This window comes from Xenopus tropicalis, chromosome 5 (genome assembly GCF_000004195.4).
Source record: "Xenopus tropicalis strain Nigerian chromosome 5, UCB_Xtro_10.0, whole genome shotgun sequence".
Classification (NCBI taxonomy): Eukaryota; Metazoa; Chordata; class Amphibia; order Anura; family Pipidae; genus Xenopus; species Xenopus tropicalis.
The window spans coordinates 64,900,741-64,921,473 of record NC_030681.2 but is presented as its reverse complement, the minus strand read 5'-3'; the positions used below and the strand labels follow the sequence as shown (position 1 = coordinate 64,921,473).

At 36.8% G+C, this 20,733-nt stretch overlaps 1 protein-coding gene across 2 annotated transcripts in view; it reads left to right on the top strand.

The window, feature by feature from the left end:
* aig1 (androgen-induced 1) overlaps positions 1–20,733 on the top strand; it is a 166,724-nt gene that overhangs the window by 29,921 nt on the left and 116,070 nt on the right. For both annotated transcript variants that reach the window (XR_004222616.1, NM_001100245.1), the window contains 1 exon segment: positions 14,572–14,727. Coding sequence is in view for 1 of the 2 variants with exons in the window: in NM_001100245.1 (NP_001093715.1) it covers positions 14,572–14,727 (156 nt within the window). In the remaining variant the exon portion in view is untranslated.

Below are 20,733 nucleotides of genomic sequence, written 5' to 3'. Positions count from 1 at the left end.
CCTGGCTCCAAAATGGCAATCAGACCAGTCCCTGGATCAACTTGTACTATGAACTATCTTCCTCACTTGCTAAAAAGCCATCCAACCCCTTCTTGAGGCTATCTAATGTATCAGCCAGTACGACTGATTCAGGGAGAGTGTTCCACAACTTCATGGCTCTCACAGTAAAGAACCCTTTCCGAATATTTCAATGGAACTTTCTTACTTCTAATCGGAATCGGTTCCCTTGTGCTGGAAGTACCTACTGGTAAATAAAACATTAGAGACATTATTATAAGATACCTCTGTATATTCATACATAGTTATCATATCACCCCTTAAGCAGCTTTTCTCCAGTGTAAACAACCCCAACTTAGCTAGTCTTTTCCCATACCCATATTCCATTCCCTTTACCAGCTTAATATTGCCTTTTTGTGGACCCTCACTAACTCTATAACATCCCGTTTGAGCACTGGAGACCAAAACTGCACTAAGGTCTAGATGGAACTTTACCAGCACTCTGTAAAGTGGAAGAATAACTCCCTCTTCCCATGAATCTATGCCCCTTTTAATACAACTCAAAACCTTGCAGCTGCTGCCTGGCATTGCTTGCTACAACCAAGTTTATTATCTACAAGGTCTTTAAGGTCCTTCTCCATTATGGATTTGTCTAGTGCAGTCCCAATAAGGCTATAAGTGGCTTTCATATTTTTATATCCATGCATGACCTTACATTTATGGACATTAAATCTGCCACTTAGCTGCCCAAATTGCCAGTTAGTCAAGATGCTTTGCTTTTTAACTTGTTTATTAATGACCTGGAGGAGGGCATAGAGAGTACTGTTTCTATTTTTGCTGATGACACAAAATTGTGCAAAACTATAAAATGACTGGAAAATGAGGTTCAATGTTGATAAGTGCAAAGTTATGCATTTTGGTAGGAATAATATAAACGCAAACTATCTACTGAATGGTAGTGTGTTGGGGGTATCCTTAATGGAGAAGGATCTAGGGTTTTTTGTTGATAACAAATTGTCTAATTCCAGGCAGTGTCATTCTGTGGCTACTAAAGCAAATAAAGTGCTGTCTTGTATAAAAAACTGCATTGACTCAAGGGATGAGAACATAATTTTGCCCCTTTATAGGTCCCTGGTAAGGCCTCACCTTGAGTATGCAGTGCAGTTTTGGGCTCCAGTCCTTAAGAAGGATATTAATGAGCTGGAGAGAGTGCAGAGACGTGCAACTAAACTGGTAAAGGGGATGGAAGATTTAAACTATGAGGTGAGACTGTCGAGGTTGAGGTTGTTTTCTCTGGAAAAGAGGCGCTTGCGAGGGGACATGATTACTCTGTACAAGTACATTAGAGGGGATTATAGGCAGATGGGGGATGTTCTTTTTTCCCATAAAATCAATCAACGCACCAGAGGTCACCCCTTTAGATTAGAGGAACGGCGCTTCCATTTGAAGCAGCGTAGGTGGTTTTTCACGGTGAGGGCAGTGAGGTTGCGGAATGCCCTTCCTAGTGATGTGGTAATGGCAGATTCTGTTAATGCCTTTAAGAGGGGCCTAGATGAGTTCTTGAACAATCAGAATATCCAAGGCTATTGTGATACTAATATCTACAGTTAGTACTAGTGGTTGTATTTATAGTTTATGTATGTGGGTGTATAGATTGGTAGGTGTGGGTTAGGTGTGCTGGGTTTACTTGGATGGGTTGAACTTTTTTCAACCCTATGTAACTATGTAACTATGTAAGATCCTGCTGCAAGGATGCCACATCCTGGATAGAATAAATTAGGCTGCAGAATACCCTCCCCTAAGTCATTAATGAACAAGCTAAATAAAATGGACACAATACAGAACCCTGAGGGACCCCACTAAGAACCTTAATCCAGATAGAGAATGAACCATTAATAACCACCCTCTGTACTTAAACCTTGTTCTGTAGCCAGGTGGGTACTTACAAGCCCTTAGTAGGTTTCCAATATACTGTATCTAGTAATCAGTAACTCTATATATTGTTGTAATAGACCTCTGTAGTTCAGTACTTAATATACACTTTGCACTAAAATAAAATGAACAGTGTTTTTATGGGCCATTTTTCCCATTTGGGCCCCATTCTACTTTTTGGCAGGTCTCCAGGAAAGTGATGGGTTAATAACTGTAGGCCACCTGGAGTGAGTGCACTGATAACTAAATAGTACAGGGCCCTGTGATTCCTGATGGTGGCCCTGAATATTGGTCCCACTTTCAAAGGAACAGTTCAGTGTAAAAACAAAGCTTGGTAAATACTGTAGATAGGGTGTGCAAAATAAAAAAATGTTTTTAATATAGTTAGTTAGCCAAACATGTAATCTATAAATGCAGGAGTGAACTGATGTCTAACATAAATAATAGCAAAAACACTACATCTTCCTTCGCAGGTGGCCATACACGTAGCAATTATGGTCTTTCCTGCGACCATTAAACATTAATTTCCCCCACTGACTTTCAGGGCTAAATCATCAGATCATCAGGTAGAAACAATAGGAATTCTACCTCCATCTGCTTATTCAGCCCTTAACATAGATTTTGTTTTGGTGTCACGACGCAACAACCAAATATCCATCGATCCACCATACATGCACCGAATATTGTACGAAACAAGGTTTTTGTACAATACTGTCGTTGCGTGTATGGCCAGCTTTACCTGTTACCAGTCAGTAACCAATCAATGACTTGAAGGGGGCCATATGGGACATAGTCTATCTATTTACCCACTTTTATTTTTACACTGTTTTAAATTGTTTCTTTAAGACGAAGATCCTGCCTACCTCACAGATGCCCACATGTACACTGTTTATTGGGGTGGAAATAGTCGAGATTTCTGTGTATGCATTGTCATGGAAACTTTGTTGCATAAATTTCTTTCCAAAAATCACGTTTTAACAAATTTCCATAATAATAAGCAATTGCAGTGGCAGAGATTGACATGGACATACAATATTACAATTATTTTCTGTTATTTATAGAAAATTAAATAGTTAAGATAAAATATCAAGAAAGATAGAACGATGAATGTCTTTTAAGGTTTTTGAAAAAATTTATTTTTTCTTAGCATGAAATTCTGCTCAGACTTTTACATGCAGGCATTGCAGTTTCATTAAATATTAGCCAAATTAGCATTATCTGTTGCTGTATAGCTAGTAGTAACATGAGCTAAAGATCAAATTAAATGTACAGTTTAACAATAGTTCCTTATTTAAGGTAGCTTATATTAAGTTATTTATTAGAATGATTTCAGTATCTGACAATAGATAACCTTCTTCAAAATATTTATCTATTGTCTGATACTATCATAATAACAGACCTATTGCCTGAAACCTGCTAAATTGGTAACAAAAAGAAAGAGAATGGGAGTTATTAGATTATTGTATAGGATTACAGCTCGGTAATGAGAATAATAATCAGCTTTGCTTGTTTTGTATTTTTTAAGTTATCTTGGCCACAATAAACAATTTATGGAAATGTAGACCACAATGCAATTAAGAAGGACTTCCTACACTTCCATCCCCCCGCAGAATGCAAATATAAATTAGGTCATTTTTTTGTCCTTGTATTTCTGAGTAGGATGCATGCTTCTGGTGGAGGAAGGTAATCAAGGTACTGTATGTCGAGTCCAGATGGAATACTTGAATGTTCATGGTAGTGACAGCTGTGTGTGGGAAGCATGACTACAACTGTGCTGAGAAGATGGAGGAGGAAGCTTGTTTACTGCATTACTGCCTGTGAAGTCGAAAGGATAAAATTCATTTTTCTAAATAGAATGATAGAGATAAACATATTTCTCATTTCCTGTTTCTGCAAGTTTTTAAAAGTCTTTTTATTTTCTGCTTGGGTAGAATTTTTATGTAATAAGGAAATTTGAATATTCACATTAACCGTGCTTTTATGAGTGGCACATTCAATTTATCCAGTGTCGCAGTAGCGTAATATCAAGTCTATTAGTTCTCATTTAACAGGACTTGCACCCGCTGGGGTCGCAGCTCTCTGTACAGTGTGCTAGATTGGAAATCTGGTGTTTGGTGCAGAGAGCAGCAACTGGAGACAAAGCCATGCATCAACCTTACCTCCTGCCTTTGGCCAGATGGTAAGTACAGGGCCCCGATGTGACCTTCATCTCCTTCTACCCCCTAATTTGCATATGCAAATGACATCAAGTTAGGGGTTGGAGGATGCCTAAGTGCCTCCCTCTTCTTGCCCATTTTTAATCTAGAGAGGCTATACTCTCAAAAGATGGGACAGCGTATATGACCCCCAAAACTAATCAGGGACATAAATGTGTACCTAAAAAATTAAATGTATAGAACTGAGTATCTTGTTTTCAGGAGAGGATTTTTGTTGGTCTATCATAGGCAGCTGCTGATCAGTGGGTGTATCTATAAGGTGCTGCTCCCCCCCACAGAATCTCCAGGGGGGAGGGGCATCAAGCACAGCAACCCTTCCCCCTCCACCTGTCACAGAGGTAAGAGAGCAGCTGTAGAGGTGGGATTTTCTTAATTTTAGTAAGAAGATCCTGAAGTCTGGGCTCCCCTACGACCAAAGGGTCTGCTTCCTCTATAGTTACACCAGTTCATTATGGGTTAGTCCTGAAGCTGGTGCAGGTTTGTCACAGCTGAATACTTTCAGTCAAAGATGCTGTCAGCACAAATTCAGTTTGAAATTTTAGATCTGCCATCCATACTCAGTACTATGACAGTACTTCCAGGGTATCCATATGAGCTGCAACAACAGGCTTCACATCACAAAAAAATCGATGGTCCTTACTTAAAAGCCATTATTTGCTTTAATTTATACAATATCAAAAAGAGGGATACTCAATGGCCAGTCAAAATGAGCCAAAGCAAATGGGACACAGCCCCCAGATTTAAAAGGCAAGACAAACAGCAAAGTCCAGAAGTATCCCTAGGTGGCATTTTGAGGGGTTTGTATGCTTTTAATAATGATTTTTTACTTTTTTGAACTTTTGTGTTTGAGATACTTTTGGACTTTATTAAAGCAAATGCTTTAAACCTAAAACCAGAGAAATTCCTATGTATTGGCATGCTTAAATAGTTATTACGTACATATAGCATTAATAGTACTGAAGAAGCCCACACTAGGCTGTCTGGGTGTCTACCCAGTACAAACTGTTTGTATAACTCAGAAATACTAATGAAATGTAGGGCTGTTCACTTACCTATCTTATCACAAAAGGTTTACATTACATATACTGTATATATACAGTATATATATAGCAAGTGTTATTAACATTATAGAGGCACATGGAGATTCAGAAACCCACGGTTAAAGATAGCCATAAAAACACATTGGGGCTGATTTATCAATACTGGGCAAGTTTGGTCCTGGGCAGTAACCAATGGCAACCAATCTGCCATTTGCTTTTTAACATTGGATTTGGTTTACCAGCAGCTGCCTAATCATGGCTTGGTTTATATGGGTTACTACAAAGGTGCACATTTGCCCAGTGTTTATAACTGAGCCACATTGTAGGGCAGTGGTGCAATAAAGGAATAAAGGTGTAGCAACATTTCAGACTATTTTAGTTAATCCCCTCATTGTTTTCTGTTTCACACAGTTTCAAGGGAAAATTAAACACATTGTTTCTCAAGAATGAGTGCCAATGCTCCTAAAATGGCTGCTGGGGCAATTCCTGTTTGGAAAAAAAGAGGAATTATGGAAACTTACGTCCTTTTAAACTAAAATTTTTTGAGTTTTAACAATACATTCAACTCGAAAAATGTGGGATTTTCAAATGTAGACTCGAAATTATCATACGACTGATTCAAGCATCACTGTGACATTTTATAAATAGAACAATGATTGAGTTTAATTTGAATTTATACCATGTCGAGTTTATACAACTTTCAAGGCCAGAAAAAATTAATTTTAGTAAACTGGCCCCTGCAAGTCATTGCCTGTGCACCCAAAGTATTCCAAAACCTTACTGCGCTCACTGTAAAGAACCTTTTGCATAGCTTCAAGTGAAAGTTTTGCTCCTCAAGTTTAAAGGGGGGCCTTTTGTCCACTGTTATTTTCTTAATGAAAAAAATTCCTCTGCTATCTATCTATAATCCCCTCTAACATATTTGCAAACAGTTATGATGTCCCCTCTCAAGCGCCTCTTCTCCAGAGAAATTAACCCCAACTAGTCGTCCTCTTTTTTAATTGCTCTCTTGCTTTTATCAGTTTAGTTGCACATCTCTGTTTCTTTTTTTGTAGCATGCACCAATGAAAATGCTTTTTTGGTAATATTTTGCCAAGCTGTATCAAAATTGCAAACACACTCCTCAAGTGCTATGGCTTTTATTTTGGCTTTTCATAAAAAAACTTTTTTAATACTTTTTCCCACCTTTTTTAACCCATTTGTCCATCCTAATGTTGGACATGCTTTATCCCTCCAATTCTCAGTAATACCAATGATATTTTATCACGTTCTATATTTGTAGTTTACTCTTGCTCACCTATTTTGCCTGACAAGCTCTAAGCAATTACAAGCAGATAATGACATACGATATATACTTGTAGATCCATGAGCTGCTGTTTTTGCTCATAAGCCAAGCAACCACAGATAGTCACTTAAACAATCAATATAAAAATATTTACTGCTGCTATGACAACTAGCCCTGATTATACAGATCTGCCTTTCCTGTTTAACAATGTGTTACATAAAAAGTCCATGTTAATGTGCTCTGATAAACAGGTGGAGTCACAATAAATCTTAAACTCAAGACACAGAGGTATTCATAACATTGCTCATACTACATGAACATGCCTGTCATGTATTCCCTAAAAGGAGTTTGCATTTTTTCGGCAACTTTTAGAGCTAAAAAATTTGAATTGGGAAAAAAAATATGACTGCTAGTAAAAGGTCCCCTTAGTCTTTAATATAACAGAACACTATTAAAGCTGGCATAACATATCAAATTATATCTTTTTAATATGTTATGACATTTTATTTTAAACAGAAATGCAGGAATTTTTTTTTGTAGAGAATAGAGTGTTATCCCTGTTTATCGTACTGTATCAGAACTACAAACATCAGAATTACAAACATTGCTATTTTTGCTCTATTAGAATTTAATGGCTGCCCCAACAGCTAATTTATATATTTTAGTACTGTTTCTAAAGGAAACACAAGTTTTTACCAGTGCGGGGTAACAGTACATTATATTAAAGGAGAAGGAAAGGCTAAGTCACTTGGGTGTGCTAAAATGTTAAGTTTACTTCACATTTTCTAGAACAGGCAGCCATCTATAAAAAGGTATTGTCCCTTCCTTTCCCTCCTTGCTTCATACTGCACATGTGTTTCATTCCCTCCCCCTCCTACCCTCTGCCAGATCCGCTTCTGATTGACTGGTGGGCATGTGTAGCTCAGAACAGGAGACAGGATCAAGTTACACACATGCTCAGAGAATAAGAAGGCTGCCGCTGGCAGCCTACAGGAAGGGAAGAGAGATTTCAGTGATGTCACTGGAGTCTTCACACTGCTGTAGGCTGCCAGCACAATATCTCAGAGAAGCAAGCAGGGATCTGGGAATTTAGATATGCAGTAAGTACTTAAAAAGAATGCCTTTAGACTTACTTTTAATTTATATTAACCTTTCATTGTCCTTTAAAGGGATTATGTCATGATTTTTGTGGTGTACTTTCTGATTCTTTATACTGTTTACATAGCAAATAATTCACTATATCATTTTAAATTTTATTCTGAAACCAACAAATGTGTTTTATTTAATGTTCAGATTCTGACATTATCATTAGGTTCAAGGACTGGCACAATTTGTGTTGCCCACTGAGTATATGTCACTGGCTCAAGGACCCCTTATTTAGCTCAGCTTCAATTTTTGGACCTAAAACATATGGCACAGATCTGGATTTAATGTGTGTATGTAATATTGCAGGGTCTAATCTGAGTGACACGGGTGGACCCTTGTAAGTACCCAGTTCATCTGAAAAAACTTGCAAATTCCTCAATGGCCTTCTTTACTGATTCCCCAGTGCCAACATGGATACCTTGGATGCTGATTTCTAATCAGCATCAGCATCTTCTTTTTGCAGACAGCAGACATAGGAGTATTCTTAAAAGGGCACGCAGAGGGTCTGTGCTGGCCACCACATCCAATACATGATGTGGCGCAGTTGTTACAAAAAATTCTTTTGGTTTGCCGTTTAGAAATTTAATGCCATTGGAGGTTATGGTGTTCACACTGGGTGCTGTATGATGAATTTTTTAGTGTGCAAAAGTACATTTTCTGCAGCCAAGGTCTTCTCCTGCACAGCTGCAAGTGTGAGTTTAGGCTCAGCAAGAAGCCGTCACTGCAAGGCCCTAATCCTGAGCACCACAGACTAATTGGTCTCTCAGCATATCATTTAGGAACTCCCCAAACTGACAGTGCTCTACTAAGTGCAGTAATTCTGCAATATATGTAGAAATTATTTAATCTGCTCTTTGGTTTCTTTTGTGAAAGTGAAATATCTGTATAATGGCAGATGGTGTCAGAGAAAAATATGCATTTAAAATTTCTAGTAACTCCTCATAAGTCTGTTTTTGGAGAGGCTGGGGCAGTGAGTAAGCAAATGACTGCAAATGTTTTAGGCCCACAGACAGTCAGCAGCACTGGCCTTTTCTGCTCAGGGTTATCTATAGTGTTTGCTTCTAGGAAGTCGGAAAGTCTCTCTGCATATGAGTCCCAAGAAGCAGGGTCACTTAGATCAAATACCTTCATGTGTCCCAGGGTAGCCATGTCTGCAGTGAGACAGTAGATTTCTAAACCTCGTTGCCACAAAAAAGTCTTGGGTTCACAGTGAAAGTTGTGTAGGACTTAATGGTAACGCTTAAAGGAAAATGAAAGGTTAATATAAATTAAAAGTAAGTCTAAAGGCATTCTTTTTAAGTACTTACTGCATATCTAAATTCCCAGATCCCTGCTTGCTTCTCTGAGATATGGTGCTGGCAGCCTTCAGCAGTGTGAAGACTACAGTGACATCACTGATATCTCTCTTCCCTTCCTGTAGGCTGCCAGAGGCAGCCATCCTATTCTCTGAGCATGTGTGTAACTTGATCCTGTCTCCTGTTCTGAGCTGCATATGCCCACCAGCCAATCAGAAGCGGATCTAGCAGGGGGGAGGGGGGAGGGAATGAAACACATGTGCTGTATGAAGCAAGGAGGGAAAGGAAGGGAGAATACCATTTCAGAGATGGCTGCCTGTTCAAGAAAATGTGAAGTAAGAGTAAATATTTGATTAGGTGAGCCAAAAGTGTGGCGTTTTTACTAAACAACAGGAGGACTATTGGGCAGTATGCTTTTTAAATTTTGACTTGCATTCTCCTTTAACAAATTATTTATTAGAGCTCCAACATGGCTAACTATGTACAGACATTTGCAAGCAGGAAGTGTAACAAACTACAGAGAGCAAGCTAGAAAAAACACATCTACTAACAGAGAGAATACATATTTGGTGAAACAACAATTAGGCATGCAACTCCCTCTAGTGGTACACAACATATAGACTTTGTGACACAAGAGCACACGACAAGAACATATGAGTATAGGCATTACTAGTAAGATAACATAGAGATATCTCTTCACAGCACAGAACTGCTCTTACAGCCAAACAGGCGGTTCTGTCTTCAAGGCCATGGTAGTAGTAACCAAGGCTAGCTTGAGAGCAGAATACTTTCAAGTCAGGCAGGTTGTGCTTATAGCTGGGCTGTGGAGATGTACTTAGGAATGCTGCCTGACCAGTGAAGGGGTTAACCCTTGCTGTACAAATTCACCCATAGCAGATCCCTGGCACTGATGACTAAACAGAAGCATGCATAGTTAAAGCCAGGGCTAGACTGGCTTTTACTATGTATTTTCCTGGTAGGCGCCAACCGGTTTCCCCAGAGTAAATGTCTGATTATAGCAGACCACCAAAAACCCTCTAAGAAGACAACGGTGTGAAATAAAATGTTATAATTACACAATTTTCCAAAGAATGTAACAGACACTTTATTCTTTAAATCACTTATTTGCGTATAAATGGAAAATGGTACTCTATCCTCTTGGTAAATTATGCTGTACGGAAGAGCAGTAGGGCCACCAAAAAAAAAAAAAAGTACGGTGAATTATGACTTTTTAAACTCATAATTATGACTTTTAAACTCATAATTATGACTTTTAATCTCATAATTATGACTTTAAAAAGTCGAAATTATGACTTTTAATCTCATAATTATGACTTTAAAAAATCGAAATTATGACTTTAAAAAGTCATAATTATGACTTTAAAAAGTCGAAATTATGACTTTAAAAAGTCGAATTTATGACTTTTAATCTCATAATTATGACTTTAAAAAGTCATAATTATGATTTTTAATCTCATAATTATGACTTTTTAATCTCATAATTATGACTTTTTAAAGTCATAATTATGACTTTAAAAGTCATAATTTTGACTTTTTAAAGTCATAATTATGAGATTAAAGGTCTTAATTTCGACTTTGACTTTAAAAGTAATAATTTTGACTTTTAAAGTCATAATTATGAGATTTTAAACTCATAATTATGACTTTTTAAACTCATAATTATGAGATTAAAAATCCTAATTTCGACTTTTTAAAGTCATAATTATGACTTTAAAAGTCAGATTAATGACTTTTTAAAGCCATAATTATGAGATTAAAAGTCATAATTTCGACTTTTTAAAGTCATAATTATGAGTTTAAAAGTCATAATTATGACTTTTAAAAGTCATAATTCACCGGATTTACTGCTCTTCCGTAATACGGGCCACCAAAAAAAAAGAAACTCCGGTGAATTATGACTTTTAAAAGTCATAATTATGACTTTTAAACTCATAATTATGACTTTAAAAAGTCGAAATTATGACTTTTAATCTCATAATTATGGCTTTAAAAAGTAATTAATCTGACTTTAAAAGTCATAATTATGACTTTAAAAAGTCGAAATTATGATTTTTAATCTCATAATTATGACTTTAAAAAGTCATAATTATGAGTTTAAAATCTCATAATTATGACTTTAAAAGTCAAAATTATGACTTTTAAAGTCAAAGTCGAAATTAAGACATTTAATCTCATAATTATGACTTTAAAAAGTCAAAATTATGACTTTTAAAGTCATAATTATGACTTTAAAAAGTCATAATTATGAGATTAAAAATCATAATTATGACTTTTTAAAGTCATAATTATGAGATTAAAAGTCATAAATTCGACTTTTTAAAGTCATAATTTCGAATTTTTAAAGTCCTAATTATGACTTTTTAAAGTCATAATTTCGACTTTTTAAAGTCATAATTATGATATTAAAAGTCATAATTATGAGTTTAAAAGTCATAATTATGAGTTTAAAAAGTCATAATTCACCGTAATTTTTTTTTTTTTGGTGGCCCTACTGCTCTTCCGTAGATGTGGCAGTTTATCACATAAAATAACAATTTCTCCTATCTGTCTATAATCCCCTCTAATGTACTTGTATAGCGTTATCATGTCCCCTCAGAATCCTAACCTTGGCAGTTTATCCTCATAGTTTAAATTTTCCTTCCCTTTTAACAGTTTAGTTGCACGTCTCTGCACTCTCTCCAGCTCATTAATATCCTTTTTAAGGACTGGAGCCCAAAACTGCACTGCATACTCAAGGAAAGGCCTTACCAGAGGCAAAATTAGGTTTTCATCCCTTGACTCAACGCCCTTTTTAATGCAAGACAGCACTTTACTTGTTATCTACAAGAATCTCCAGATCCTTTTTACTCTGTACAGGTATGGAACCTGTTATCCAGAATGCTCGGGACCTGGGGTTTTCCAGATAAGGGATCTTTCTGTAATTTGGATCTCCATAACTTAAATCTGTTAAAAACCATTTAAAATTGAATAAACCCAATAGGCTTGTTTTGCCTCCAATAAGGATTAATTGTATCTTAGTTGGGATCAAGTACAAGGTACAGTTTTATTATTACAGAGAAAAAGGAAATCATTTTTTAAAATTAGAATTATTTGCTTTTAATGGTGTCTATGGCAGATGGCCTTTTCGTAATTCGGAAATTTCTGGATAAGGGGTTTCCAGATAAGGGATCCCATACCTGTACTAAGAACAATTCTGCAGTACGATATATTGTAACATTATTGCATTTTTTGGATCTAATAAACAGATTCCAGGAGTTCATTGTAGCACAAAAAAAAAAAAACAAGCAGAGGGAACAAACCCATAAACCTTTCAATATTCAGAGAACATATCTATAAGTGAAAAGATTTATAACACATTCATTGCATTCATTTGCACTGACAATTCACAATTTTATTATAACCTTTATTGGACCTTCATTAAAGGTTCCTTCTTAAAACCTCAAAGGGATTCTGTCTTGATTTTTATGGTGAACTTTTTATTTCTAAATTACACTGTTTACGTAACAAATAATTCACTCTACCATGTTTAATTTTATTTTTGAATCAACAAATGTATATTTATTTAGCTGTTATATTGGTGTGTAGGCAGCCATCTTATTGCATTGTGCCTGATTCTGAGCCTTCAGAAGGAGCCAGTGCTACACATTAGCACTGCTTTCAGATAACCTATTGTTACTTCTACTTCCACTTAATTGGAGGAGTCACGAGCCAGACTTAGATTTTTTACTATTGAGTGCTATTCTGATATCTACTATAATACAGGTGTCAGGGAGCTGCTATCTTGCTACCTTCCCATTGTTCTGCTGATTGGCTGCTAATAGGGAAAGGTAGGGGTGATAACACTCCAACTTGCAGCTCAGCAGTAAAGAGTGACTGAAGTTTATCAGAGCACAAGTCACATGACTGTGGCACTCCGGGAAATAAAGACTATGGCTAGCCCCATTAGAAATTTCCAAATTATATATAAAAAAATCTGTTTGTGCAGGATTCTGCTGGAGAAGCTGTCTTAACTGATGTATTTGAAAATTTTGACTATTCCTTTAAGGAACTTAAACCATTACATTTATTTTTCCTTAAAATATAAATTAAAAGGCCACTAATAAAGGTATTTTTTATTTTTAACCTAACCTTTAGTGTTAATTATAAATATACTTTCTCTGTAGTATATAATAGTGATACACCCAGTAGGACTATGTTTGCCCCATTATTAGTTAAATTACTTCCTGGGGTAGAATTGACCTTCCTCTCTCTGTCCACATTTTTGTGCTGAGCCTGTATGTTTACCCATATATTTTGTGGAGCAAAAATTGATGCAAAATTGTACCAGTCAAAATTATATTTTTTCATCTATACATACACAGGCTCAATGTTCTGTACACACAGAAAAAAACCCCTCTTATATTTGGAAATTCCTGCACCAGCAGGCAGTTTACATAAATACAAAAATGAATCAGAATAATTAAAATTATTAGTATTAACGTTTTTAAACCAGCTGCATTTATTATAACACCATATAATCACTTTGTATGAAGTATATTTCTAATTAGCCAAATAATTTACATAGCACACAGGAGAGTTTGGAAGAGTCCAATTTTGAAAAATGCTGGGAAGAAATCATAACTACATTACACATACTTTGCAAATATATAAATATAAATAGTAAGCCATAATGCTTTAGAATAATAAAATAAATTGTTAAAATTGCTTTTACTCCTTTGTTATAATTCACCAGTGATAAAGCCAGCTGCAGGATTTGGCTTAAAGTTTGTAAGGAACAGTGTTTATGGCAAAAGTCTTCGCTTTATAATGGCTGGCTCACTGTTAATAGCCAATTTTCTTACAAGAAGCCCCTTGTGAAATACATGTGATATGGGCCAACTCATAACTTAGCTGAACTGAGACAGTTGTATTATTATAATGAGACAGTTGGAACTATTATAATACTTCAGTATAAATGTTTTCAGCAGGTATTTGATTCATTCTTGTAGACATAACATCTGTACTAAAGATAAAGGGGTCTTGCTAACTTAAGTCTATTAAAAATAATTTAAGTATTATAAAAACCCAATAAGATTATTTTACCTCCAGTAAAGATTAATTATATTTTAGTGAGGAAATAATACAAGGTACTATTTTATTATAATGAAAAAGGAAATATCTTTTAAAAATCTGAATTATTTGAAATGGAGCCTATGACAGATGCTCATTTCATAATGTGTAGCTTTCTGGATAATGGATCTCATACCATACCATACTAACACATATTATTAAATCAATTTAAATTAAACTGGTAATGTTTATCTATTAGAGAACACACATTGCTGTTTTCTAAATTGAGTGCATTGTTAAACATTTGTTTGATATTGCCAGATGTAATCATACTCATGTAAGAATGTGTCTGGAGAGAGAATCTGAACATTACTACAAAGCAAATACAGTTGTTCCTTCATGAATCAAAATGCTGACAGTTCACTGTCCCTAAATCAGTTTGTCTTGAGAAGATTCAAACTATAACTTATGTTTTTTATATCCACAAAGGCAGGGAGTTAACATTTTGGTTGCCTGATCCATGTTCTCTCTGGAAATGTGAATATTTTTCACACTGTGGTATTCACTTTAACTTGTACATTTTTTCATAGGTCATCCAGGCTGTCTTCTTTGGGATCTGTGTGCTGTCTGACCTCTCTAGTCTTCTAACAAAGGGAAGTGACAACCAGGAACAAGAAAGGCAGTTAAAGAAGCTGATCTCCCTGCGGGACTGGGTGATGGCTGTATTAGCCTTCCCTGTAGGAGTTGTAAGTGGGTGGTTGTTTATATATAAATACCATCTTACATTCTTGGTGGTAAAACTAAATGATACAGTATACTATATATTACTTTTTTAAGAAGCAGGATCATTTGAGGCAAAACATTTATCTTATACCCTGTTTACTGAGTATAGTTAGGATAAAGGAGGCATGATACATATTTGGTGGAACTATGATATTCACAATTTCTGGAACTCTGCTTTCTCATTAATTTCCAAATTCACTCAAAACAAGTTTAATAAACCTCCAGAAGCAATGCTTCTAAAAATACAATAAGCTACCAACAAGAACTCTGGAAATACTTACCTTTCATATCTTAAGCGCATGCAGTATTAATTGCAGGACATTGGAAAAAGCAGGATGCATCAAGTATTAGTCTATTGAAACAAGAAGTTATTAACAATTTGAAGTATGAATTAGCAACACCAAGGGGCAGATTTATCAAAATACGATTTTTTTGTATTGTGCTTTTTAAAATATGAAAAAATCGGATATACTAGTACAAAAAAATCGTACTTTGCTCTGCAAAGTACAAATTTTTTGTATCTGCCGATCGTAAACGGCAGGAAAGATTTCTGACTTTGATCCTTCTGTGCATAATTTTGGAAGCCTCCAATATGATTTAATGGCACTCTGCAGCTCCAACCTGGCCCAAGGAAAGTCACGATACCGAAACTTGAATTAATCCAAAACTTTTGTACTCGGCATGACAAATACATTTTTGTTGCACAAATTATCGCGTTTTTTTACGCAAAGTACGAAAAAGTCGCCCAAAGTACGAAAAAGTCGCGCAGATATCCTCACAAAGGAACTTCAGGCGACTTTGGAAAGCCGAAACGATGCATATATTTTCCCACCAACAATTTACATTATCGTTAGTAGGTAAGCCTTTGGAAGAAATTAGTTGCTGTAATAGAAAAGAGTTGTCAATGCAACTCTCCTCATCTATCATGGCCCTTAAGTGTACATTTGGTAAAGGTTTAAACAAAATCTATACCAGAGATGCAGTATAATATATATAAATATATACAGTGGCTTGCGAAAGTATTCGGCCCCCTTGAACTTTTCCACATTTTGTCACATTACAGCCACAAACATGAATCAATTTTATTGGAATTCCACGTGAAAGACCAATACAAAGTGGTGTACACGTGAGAAGTGGAACGAAAATCATACATGATTCCAAAAATTTTTTACAAATAAATAACTGCAAAGTGGGGTGTGCGTAATTATTTAGCCCCCTTTGGTCTGAGTGCAGTCAGTTGCCCATAGACATTGCCTGATGAGTGCTAATGACTAAATAGAGTGCACCTGTGTGTAATCTAATGTCAGTACAAATACAGCTGCTCTGTGACGGCCTCAGAGGTTGTCTAAGAGAATATTGGGAGAAACAACACCATGAAGTCCAAAGAACACACCAGACAGGTCAGGGATAAAGTTATTGAGAAATTTAAAGCAGACTTAGGCTACAAAAGATTTCCAAAGCCTTGAACATCCCACGGAGCACTGTTCAAGCGATCATTCAGAAATGGAAGGAGTATGGCACAACTGTAAAACTACCAAGACAAGGCCGTCCACCTAAATTCACAGGCGAACAAGGAGAGCGCTGATCAGAAATGCAGCCAAGAGGCCCATGGTGACTCTGGACGAGCTGCAGAGATCTACAGCTCAGGTGGGGGAATCTGTCCATAGGACAACTATTAGTCGTGCACTGCACAAAGTTGCAGAGTGCAAGAGTGGCAAGAAGAAAGCCATTGTTAACAGAAAACCATAAGAAGTCCCGTTTGCAGTTTGCCACAAGCCATGTGGGGGACAAAGGAAACATGTGGGAGAAGGTGCTCTGGTCAGATGAGACCAAAATGGAACTTTCTGGCCAAAATGCAAAACGCTATGTGTGGCGGAAAACTAACACTGCACATCACTCTGAACACACCATCCCCACTGTCAAATATGGTGGTGGCAGCATCATGCTCTGGGGGTGCTTCTCTTCAGCAGGGACAGGGAAGCTGGTGAGAGTTGATGGGAAGATGGATGGAGCCAAATACAGGGCAATCTTGGAAGAAAACCTCTTGGAGTCTGCAAAAGACTTGAGACTGGGGCGGAGGTTCACCTTCCAGCAGGACAACGACCCTAAACATAAAGCCAGGGCAACAATGGAATGGTTTAAAACAAAACATATCCATGTGTTAGAATGACCCAGTCAAAGTCCAGATCTAAATCCAATCGAGAATCTGTGGCAAGATCTGAAAACTGCTGTTCACAAACACTTTCCATCTAATCTGACTGAACTGGAGCTGTTTTGCAAAGAAGAATGGGCAAGGATTTCAGTCTCTAGATGTGCAAAGCTGAAAGCTGATAGAGACATACCCTAAAAGACTGGCAGCTGTAATTTCAGCAAAAGGTGGTTCTACAAAGTATTGACTCAGGGGGCTGAATAATTACGCACACCCCACTTTGCAGTTATTTATTTGTAAAAAATGTTTGGAATCATGTATGATTTTCATTCCACTTATCACGTGTACACCACTTTGTATTGGTCTTTCATGTGGAATTCCAATAAAATTGATTCATGTTTGTGGCTGTAATGTGACAAAATGTGGAAAAGTTCAAGGGGGCCGAATACTTTTGCAAGCCACTGTAAACACTATAACAAATGTTGTAAAACATGGAAGGCAAAGATAGAAAATGAGGAGAGCATTGTGGCAGATGCTAAAACTAACCCCAGAGCGTTTTTTTAAATATATCAATAGTAAAAAGATGCAGGTTGAGAGTGTGGTCACATTGACTTATACCGTAGTAACAATATGGTTACAACAGATACAGAAAAGGCAAATGTACTAAACAAGTTCTTCTTTTCTTCAGTGTATACAGTAGAGGAGCCAGAATGCCAAGACCCACGCAATAGCTGCACTGTTGGGTCAGCTCAAACTAGTCAGTGTTTACGCAGGATATGGTGCATAAAGGCACCAGGGTCAGATGGAATACACCCTTGCGTACTGATAGAGCTAGGTTCAGTGGCCTCTGTTTCTGATATTCTCAGACTTTTTTTCATCTGGTATGGTTCCTATGGATTGGAGGAAAGCTAATATTCCTATATTTAAAAAGGGATTAAGATCTCAGCCTGACACTTAGGGGCACATTTACTAACCCACGAACGGGCCGAATGCGTCCGATTGCGTTTTTTTTCGTAATGATCGGTAATTTTGCGATTTTTTTCGGCGTCTTTACGATTTTTGTGTAAAAACGCGAGTTTTTCGGCGTCTTTACGATTTTTGCGTAAAAACGCGAGTTTTTCGGCGTCTTTACGATTTTTGCGTAAAAACGCGAGTTTTTCGTAGCGTTAAGAATTGCGCGAAACGTCGCGCATTTTAAGTTTTAACGCTACGAAAAAGGCGCGACTTTGCGCGCAAGTGTTAACGCCGAAAAACTCACGTTTTTACGCAAAAATCGTAAAGACGCCGAAAAACTCGCGTTTTTACGCAAAAATCGTAAAGACGCCGAAAAAAATCTCAAAAAATACGAAAAAGTCGCAAAATGTTCGTTTCCAATCGGAATTTTTACAATTCGAAATCGTGTCTTAGTAAATCAGCCCCTTAGTAACATAGTAACATAGTAAGGTAGGTTGAAAAAAGACATATGTCCATCAAGTTCAACCATAAAGGCCTGTAAATTTGACATCCATTGTAGTCAAGTTATTTATGGAATCACATACAAAATTATGTTCTGGAGAATGGCATTATAAGCAGTAATCAGCATGGCTTTATGAAAGATAGGTCATGTCAGACAAATTGAATTTCTTTTTATGATGAGGTTAGTAAGAAGCTGAACAGTGGGGGTGCAGTTGATGTGATCTATTTGGACTGCTTTCTAAACTAAGGTCTGTTGGTGAAGACATTTGCACATGGATAGGAAACTGGCTACAGGATCAGTTACAGAGGTTGGTTGTTAATAGTACATTCTCTGCTTAGAGGAAAGTTCTCAGTGGGGTATCTCAGGGTTCTGGGCTGGGTTTACTTTTGTTTAACTTGTTCATTAATGACTTAGAGAAGGGTATTATAAGTAATGTATCAGTGCTTGCAGATGACACAAAACTCTACAGTCCAGTCAGTTCTATCCAGGATGTGGCATCCTTGCAGCAAGATCTTGGCAAACTGGCAATCTGGGCGGCTAAGTGGCAGATGAGATTTAATGTGGATAAATTTAAGGTCATGCACCTGGGATGTAAAAATATGCAAGCCACTTATACCCTTAATGGGACTGCACTAGGCAAATCCATAAAGAAGAAGGACCTTGGAGTCTTTGTAGATAATAAACTTGGCTATACAAGCAATGTGGATAAAGAAAAACTCACCAGCGCACCCTGGCTCCTCCAAAAAAAACTTTAGCCTGGTGCACAGTATCAAGAGGGAAAGGAAATAAGGGAATTTTTTCCTATTTAGAGGACAAAAAAGACTTTGCCAAACAAGACTTTTACCCCTTTCCAAACACTAGTCATTCCTTTCAAAATTGCTTTTATATTTCATACTTCATACTAAGTTCTTCTCTTACACAATGCAACTGCAGTCTTGGATCTGCTTACACCAAAGTCTTCACTACCACTAGCCACTTCTGTCCCTGTGACAGTTACTGTATGTTCTTATGTCTCACTCCAGCCTTTAGAGATTACACTTTTGGCTAACTACATTGAAAACATTTTTTTTTTGCATAGCCTGCCTATTTACCCAGTTTCATTTTTACACTGAACAATTCCTAATTCATGCATTGATTTCTGCATGACTTTCTGACACAGCACAGATTTTATACTGTGATAATGGTTACAGTACATGAAATCAACATGGCCTTTGATGATTCATGTTTCTTGTATATATATATATATATATACATACAGTGGCTTGCAAATGTATTTGGCCCCCTTGAACTTTTCCACATTTTGTCACATTACAGCCACAAACATGAATCAATTTTATTGGAATTCCACGTGAAAGACCAATACAAAGTGGTGTACACTTGAGAAGTGGAACGAAAATCATACATGATTCCAAACATTTTTTACAAATAAATAACTGCAAAGTGGCTGTAATGTGACAAAGTTTGTGGCTGTAATGTGACAAAATGTGGAAAAGTTCAAGGGGGCCGAATACTTTTGCAAGCCACTGTATGTGGGATAATGCTAGTAAAAAGTACATTCACCCCAGAAAGTCAAATATTTTTGGAAAGTACACATTCCCCCAAATCTAAAATGGGTACCCATGTCTTTCTACTCCAAAGTACCAAGCCATAAAGCTTTCCTAAGTTTGACGATTTTTATGGCATTTCCAAAAATCACCTCAAAACTTCCACTATGCAGCATCTTATTTTCTACAGGTCATTAGGTACCAAGACAAAACACCCTAAATATGAACCCCAGAGGTCTACTGAACAGTTTGACATAAACACATGGCAGTTTTATGAAAAACCCTATATTTTTGGAAAGTACACATTCTGAAAAATCTAACATGGGTAAGAGTCCTTTCTACACCAAAGTACCAATCTGCAAAGCTTTCCTAAAGCTAGTGGTTTTTATGACATTTCAGAAAATTGCATAAAAATATTGCAGTTTGCCGCATTTTCTTGCATACAATGGCAAATCACCCCAAATAGGAACACCTAAGGTCTACTGAACAGTTTGATGCCCAATATGCATAGATATACCAAAGTCTGTGGTGTGTACTGAACCCAAAATGAAAATAGCACATATGGATTTCTCGCCAACTCAGCTTTTGCACACAGAGCCCCCTGACAGCGTATTATGTGCCGTAACCCCCCTAACTATACAGAGACCCCCAGAAAACCATATATTTTTGGAAAGTACACATTCTGACAAATCCAACATGGGTAAAGAGTCCTTTCTACACCAAAGTACCAATCTGCAAAGCTTTCCTAAAGTTAGTGGTTTTTATGACATTTCAGAAAATCGCATAAAAATGTTGCAGTTTGCTGCATTTATCTCACACG